This window comes from Corvus kubaryi, unplaced genomic scaffold, assembly GCF_017639235.1.
Source record: "Corvus kubaryi isolate FWS band 111438036 unplaced genomic scaffold, C.kubaryi_AGA036_p1.0 37396, whole genome shotgun sequence".
Taxonomy (NCBI): Eukaryota; Metazoa; Chordata; class Aves; order Passeriformes; family Corvidae; genus Corvus; species Corvus kubaryi.
In genome coordinates, this window is record NW_024581135.1 from 1160424 (window position 1) to 1167725 (window position 7302).

Below are 7302 nucleotides of genomic sequence, written 5' to 3' on the forward strand. Positions count from 1 at the left end.
GCCCTTCGGGCCCGCGGCCCCGCGGCCGCCGCTGCGCGGGCGCCTCCTGGGCCGCTGCGGGGGCTCCCTGCTCAGCCCTGCCATGCGGCCCGGCGGCGTCGACCGCGGCTCCCTCATGGTGAGTGCGGGCTCGGGTGGGGGGGCGCGGAGTCACAGCGGGGGGGAGCTGGTCCCGCCTCCCTGCTCTAGCGGGGTCATGCCAGGGTTGGGTGGGATGGGCATCCCATGGCACAGAGTTGTGTGCAGGCGGTTCTGAGTATCCCCACTGAGGGAAGCGCCAAACTTTCTCTGGGTACCTGGCACCCGCACAAGGAAGAAGTTCTTGCTCCTGTGCGGGGCAATTGCCGGGCTCAGGCCCTGCCCGTGGCTCTGGTGCCGCTGCTGGGCCCCGGAGCAGAGCCCGGGCCCTGCCCTGAGCCCTCCCTGCAGCCAGGGACAGCCAGGGCTGAGGGCCCCTCTCAGCTGGGGCTCCTCTCGAGGCTGAGCAGCCCCGGCTCCCTCAGCCTGTGCTGGGCACGGGGATGCTCCAGGCCCTTCCTCAGCTGCGCAGCCTCCGCTGGAGCCTCTCCAGGAGCTCCCTGGCCCTGCTGGGCTGAGGAGCCAGAGCTGGACACAGCACCCCAGAGGTGCCTCCCAGAGCTGGGCAGAAAGGCAGGATCAGCTGCCTGACCTTCTGGAAATGCTCTTCCTGATGCCTCCCAGGACACACTGGATCACAGACCTGGCTGTATCCAGAGCTGGGAAAGGGTCTGGAGCAGCAGGAGTGGCTGGGGGAGCTGGGAAAGGGGCTCAGCCTGGAGAAAAGGAGGCTCAGGGGGACCTTCTCACTCTCCGCAACTGGTGACAGACAGCACCAGGGTGACAGGTCCCTCTGAACTCAAGAGAACACTGAAAAAGGTCAGAGGAGAATTTTAAGGAACACTGTTCCACCTGGAATTACCTGGGACTTGGGAAACAGGAGCTGTCACTGCATGTGCTGTGAGAGGATGTGATTGAAAAAAGTCAGGTGTTCTCTCCAGAAGATTCAAACACTTTTAGTTACTTGTGGTTTCTGGCCTAAGAAAAATCATTGGAAAACTGGTTTTGGACTGAAAGGTGGTAGAGTTAGGGGTAATTAGGGAGAAATCCTCCCTTGGGAGGGTGGGGAGGGGCTGGGATGGAATTCCCAGAGAAGCTGTGGCTGCCCTTGGATCCTTGGCAGTGTCCAAGGCCAGGCTGGAGCACCCTGGGATAGTGGGAGGTGTCAGGGGTAGAACTGGATGAGCTTTAAGGTTCCTTCCAACCTAAACCATTCTGGGATTCTGCAGTCAATAATTTGTTTTCTTTTTCCCCATTAAATGTGTTTTCCAAAGGGAAATTCTGCCCAGGGTTTACCTTGAGGTACTCTCAGAGCTGCTGCCTTTGTTTGGAACAGAAAGTTCTTAAAGTGTTCCAATAATTAAAAAAGCAGGAAAGGGATCTCCCTTATTCCCTTTAGTGAATGTTTTGGGTCATTGCCTTCCTGCTGATTTTCCCTGTTTGTTGCTGTTTTCCAGATGGGACACCCAGGAATGCCCCACTACCCCCCCATGGGGATGCATCCCATGGGACAGAGACCTCCCAACATGCCCCCAGTTCCCCACGGGATGATGCCTCAGATGATGCCCCCCATGGGAGGACCCCCAATGGGGCAGGTAAGGCCCTTCCACAAGGATCATTTTATTCCCTGTCTTCCCATAATGATGCCAAGGGATCCCTGAGCTGGGTAAATCTCCCTGGGAAGAGGAAAGGTCAGTAATTCAGGGAATTTTATCCTCTCCAGGTTAAAACTGTTCTCACAGGGAACACTGTAACTTTAATTATCAATTGGTATGCGAACAGGTAATTAGTGCACCTCTAACTCCAGTTATAAACAGGTATGAATCCATAATTGGGGGTTTATTAAAGTTTATTGGAAGTTTCCTGTACATTTTGAAGGGATAAGGTTGTTTTGGGACTTCATGTCTCTTGAATTCTTGGCCAATTCCTACGTCCACACACAAGAACATTACAGCACGGGAAGAAATAAATACATATTGAATTTTTGCAGAATTCCTGCTTGAATCCTAGGGATTGATTTATAATCCCTGTATCCCGTTGTTGCTGATGCCATGGGACTGGAAAAAAGCCCTGAGAAGTGTCACAGCCACAAGCATGGCCCTGCTTTTGGCAGCTTTTCGTTTCAGTTATCACATTTCCTGTGTGGTTTCTGATTAAACCCTCAACTCCTGAAAGAAATAATTCTCTTTCTGGATATAATAAATATCCCAGGAATGCTTAATATCCTAGGGATGCTCCCTGTGATGGTGGATTATGGAAGTGGAGACTGGGCAGAGAGGGGATGACAGGGAAGGATTAAACCTTTGGGAACAGCCCATGGTGGCAACTCTTCCTTTGTAATTCCTTGGACACAGCATCCGTATTTTTCCTTAAATTGGAGTGTAAAGGCTTGGTAGGAATTTCTTCACTGTGAATTTGCAGCTTCTGGGGTGAAAAAAAAGCAGTTTTTTAAAAACTGAGGAGGATTTGACTCATTAGCACTGTGTGTGTTCATTAGAAAGCGAAGCAGAAATTCTGGTTTATTCCTCTACTTTTTTGTAACTTCTTTTCCACAATTCCCACTCTTTAGACAGGAAATATTTCACATGTTAGGGAGCAACTCAGGACTTTTTGGTAGACGGAGAGCAAAAACCTGAAGGTAAATGTCGTGTCTGGGGGTTCACCTTTCCTTTGTTCTTTTATTCCCTGTAGCCTTGGAATTCTGCAGAAATCATTCCTAACCTTTATTTTTTCCTGCTTTTACTTAGGATTTCAGTGATGGTTTATTAACAGCCCCCTCATCATTTGATGGTGTTCCTTTGGGGTTTAAATGGTCTTTAGTGATATTTCGTATCCAACTTTGGAATCTGGACATGTCATTCCTAATATGAGGATCCCTGTGTAGTGGGAGTGTGATGAAGGGAATCACAATCCCACAAATCTATTTTATGTCACCTAAGAGGGATGTTTGGGGTTTTTTTAATTAAAAAGAAGTATCAGATAATGGCTTTTCAATAAAAGTATTGTATTATATGTTGAGAATATGGTAAAATACATGGAAAATACTCTTGAATTCCAGATGCCTGGAATGATGCAGTCAGTGATGCCTGGAATGATGATGTCCCACATGTCCCAGGCTGCCATGCAGCCCACGGTTCCTGTGAGTTTCATTTCAGTTTTCCAGTTTTTAAAAGCTCTTTTTAGCAGTTGCTGTTGTTCAGTCTTTACTTTCTTTAATCAGAAAATAAGAATTTCAGTTTTAAACATATTTTTCATTGCAATGGAGTTTTATGTGGCTCTTGAATTATTGCAAAACAAAGAATTTTGTGATTTTCATCAGTCTTTAAACTCCTTTTAGTTTTCCTTTCTGGATTTTGCTCCCCACATTCCTTGTCCTTCACTTCCTGGAGTTTGGCAGGAACCACTGTGACCTTGGACTGTTTGGAGGAAGGAAAAATTGTCTGACCGAGAGATTCTTCTCTCTTAAATTTTAATTTTTTGAAGAGTTTTAATTCAATATGAATGAGATCTGAATCCATTAGAAAGAGATTGTTTTGTACAAGGTCCTGAAATTCAGTTGAGTATAAAAATTGCTGGAATGGCTCAAGGAATGAGGAGTTCTTTGGGTGGAAATGGAGAGGGAAACGTTAAAATGAAATACAGGTGAAATCTCTGAGGGGAGAAAATTTAAATTAAATTCTGTTCCTAGGAAATAAATTCAGTCCAACCCTAAGAGATCCACTTAAAACCAGTTCCAGCCACTTAAATGTAGAAATAAATTATTTTAATGTTTTTTTCCCATGCAGATTTATATCCCTAAGTGAGATTCCTCTGGAATTTCCTCTAGTGCAGAGCACAAACCTTTGCTCCCATTTTTGTGGATTATTTTGGCTGCCTGGTGGAAAACCTAATCTGAATAAAGATTGAGGCCAACTGGATGATCCTGGAATGTGTCACCCAAGGATTGTGGTTTTTCCAGGTCATTCCCCTCTGGGAAGCTGATTAGAAGCAGTGGAATTCCTAAAAATCAGTATTTTAGTCAGATTAATGCTCATAAAATACGCAAAAAATTACAATTTTGATCAAATTAATGCTCTTAAAATACACAGCAAATTCCTGTGAATTCCCAGTTTCTTCCAGTTGGATAATATCAAATCAAATTGATCCAATGTGATTTATTTTCATTTTTTAACCAATTTTTCTGTTTTCTTGAGGAATATTTGAGGTTTGTAGCTGAGAACTGAAAATAAACCTTAATCAAAGCTAAATCCACAAGGAAAAAAATGGGAAAACTTTGAATTTTCTTGATATTTTTTTCCTAACTGTAAGGAATTCAAGAAGGAAGAGCTCCATGAATGCAACTTTAATACATCCAAAGCCTTTTGCCACATAATTATCCCAACTAATGATGTTCCTAATTGCTTATTTAAGGAGCAGGAATAATTAAGAGGGAACCAGGAATCCTTATTTAAGGAATTAGAGCCTTTTGTGGCAGAAAGTCCTTGTTTGAATAATGAATATTGGATTTTTTTAGGATTTAATTCCTCAGTATTTAATGATTTACATTTAATTGTTTAAATGCCTAATTGTTTTAATTTAATTGTTTTTACAGCCAGGGGTGAACAGCATGGATGCACAAGTAGGTGAGTAAAAAGCTTGTTATAATTTCAAAATATTTACCCCAATTCAACTGAAATATTAAAAAATTGCACTTTTCCCTAAAATGTGATGGAGCATTTCAGTCCTGGAATCTCCATTGGTGCCCAGGACATTTTTTTCCTGGCACACATTGAGGAATATTTAGAAAAATGAAGCAACCAAACCTGGTTTTAATTCTTAATTATTTTATTTTTTAGGTGTGACCCCTCCTGGAACTCAGGTATGTGGAAAGCACAATTCCAGAAGGTTGGAATTCCAATGTGATGTGGGGCAAATGTGGCTTTAGGAATTTCAAGGAAAACCTTGTTTCTTTTTTTCCTCCCCCTTTTCTTTCCCTCCCCTCCTTCCCCCCCCCGCCTTTTTCCAAGTTTTTGGTTGTTCCTTGAAATCTGTGAGCCTTGTCCCAGCTTAATTATTAAATATAGATGAATATCCATTTTATTTCTGGGAGATTTCCATCCTGGGCCATTGGACTGTCAGGAAATCCAGCTCCCCTTGGCCATATCCAGTCACTGATCCACAGCAGGTGGATACAGTCCTGATTCCAGGGAATTCGTAGGAAAACTGCCCATGGAAAGCAGCAGGAAGTTTGATGTAAGCTCAATAAGCCAGAATCTTCCTGAATAAATTTTCCTGAAGTTTTGGGAACAGGGAGTGCTGCTGGAATTTTGTCTTGGAGTTGTTGGAGTCTGACCCCTTCACTTCCACTTTCTGGTGGGGATTAGGCCCTTCAGAATGTGGAATTTAACAGCTTCACTCCCAAAGAAGGAGGTTTTGTGGAAAAATACTGACTTAAGGTGTGGATTTGGGTCCCTGCCTTTCCTGTGCTGCTGAAGCACTTGGAAAATCCAGGATATTTAGGTGAAAACCACCAATAAATCAGGATTTTCCAAGGCCTGTTTTGTCTCCTCCTCAGACAACGCATCCCGTGGTCTCCACAGTCCAGCAAAGCTCCACCACCACCAGCTCTGCCAGCGAGGACCACTCCAAACAGGTCTGTATCCCACTATTCTTGTGGAGTTTGATCCCATCCTTTTGTTCATTATTAATTTGGCTTTGAATTTTCCCAGAAATCCACGTGGACGGAGCACAAATCCCCGGATGGAAGAACTTATTACTACAACACCGAGACCAAGCAGTCCACGTGGGAGAAGCCAGATGACCTCAAAACCCCTGCTGAGGTAACCAAATCCCAAATTAATTCTGGGAGCTTGTGCGAACACGAGGATTCCCAAGCCTAACACCTGCAGCAGGGATAATTCTGCTGGAAGCAGTGGGAGCAAACTCTTCCGATAAGAAATGTTCCTGAAGCATTTGGATCGTTCTCCTTACGTCGGGAGAACCGGAGGGTGCAAAGTGGCCAAAATTCTTCAATTTTCCTTATTTTTAGATAGGGTTTTTTTTTTTTAAATAGGTATTTTTTTAATATTTAGAGAAGTAATGTGGAATTTCAGAATCATGGAATGGGTTGGGATGGAAGGGACATTAAAGATCATCTCATTCCATGGGCAGGGACACTTTCCACTAACCCAGCTTGCTTCAGCCTGGCCTTGGACACTTCCAGGGATCCAGGGGCAGCCACAGCTGCTCTGGGAATTCCATCCCAGCCCCTCCCCACCCTCCCAGGGAACAATTCCTTCCCAATCTCCCATCCATCCCTGCCCTCTGGCACTGGGAAGCCATTCCCTGTATCCTGTCCCTCCATGCCTTGTTCTGTCACTTTGTGCCCAGATAAAAAAAGTCCCTCTCCCTCCTTTTTATAATCTTGTTATTTTATGTGTTTATTTATTGCTAAAGGAGATTTTCCTTGGAAAATCTTTGTTTTCTGTCCATCAGCAATTGTTATCCAAGTGTCCCTGGAAGGAGTATAAATCAGATTCTGGGAAGCCTTACTATTACAATTCCCAGACAAAGGAATCCCGCTGGGCAAAACCCAAAGAGCTGGAGGATCTTGAAGGTAAAAGGGGGCTGGACTTGTATTTTTATAAATATGTATAAATTAATTAATTAATTAAAATAGCAACAAAATCAACTGGGGTAAAAAATAAGTGTAAAAAAAAAAAAAGACTAGGCAGCCGTAATTTAAATATTTCCTTTTTAAAAATTCTGTTTAATAATCCTGACTTTCTTTCTGGGTGTTTGGACTCTTTTTTAAAAAATGAAAATAATTATTTTAAACCAAAACGTCATTTTTATATTCCTCAATCTTCCTGTAGTGGCATTTTCTAAATCTTATTTTAATTTCAATTGATTTAATTTTTAAAGGGCACAAACTTAAAATTATTGATAGTAACAAAAATATTTTAAACTTTGCTTTTATTAAATCAATAATCACCAGAACCCCCTGTGTATATAAACTATTTTAAAGCAATATTTTAACTGTTTGTCTCCTTTTTTCCTCTAGCAATGATTAAAGCTGAAGAGAACAGGTATGTTTCTAATATTATGCTATTTTTTTTCTGAGGGAGTTTAAACCTTTTTTCTGAGGGCCTTTCAACCTTCCCTGGGGATCTTCAAACCTTTCCTGAGGGCCTTTCAGCCCTTTTTTTCCTGAGGGCCTTCAATCCCTTTTTTTCCTGAGGGCCT

The 7302-nt window shown here is 43.3% G+C and overlaps 1 protein-coding gene across 1 annotated transcript in view; it reads left to right on the top strand.

Annotated features, from left to right (window-relative positions):
* The first annotated feature begins 9 nt into the window (after positions 1-9).
* The window catches only part of PRPF40A (pre-mRNA processing factor 40 homolog A), a 17220-nt gene continuing 9927 nt past the window's right edge, over positions 10-7302 (top strand). The window contains exons 1-9 of the mRNA XM_042040824.1: positions 10-118; positions 1536-1673; positions 3137-3217; positions 4670-4700; positions 4914-4936; positions 5633-5710; positions 5787-5897; positions 6553-6673; positions 7121-7145. Coding sequence (XP_041896758.1) covers positions 83-118; positions 1536-1673; positions 3137-3217; positions 4670-4700; positions 4914-4936; positions 5633-5710; positions 5787-5897; positions 6553-6673; positions 7121-7145 — 644 coding nt within the window. The 5' untranslated portion in view covers positions 10-82. The remainder of the gene's footprint in view (positions 119-1535; positions 1674-3136; positions 3218-4669; positions 4701-4913; positions 4937-5632; positions 5711-5786; positions 5898-6552; positions 6674-7120; positions 7146-7302) is intronic.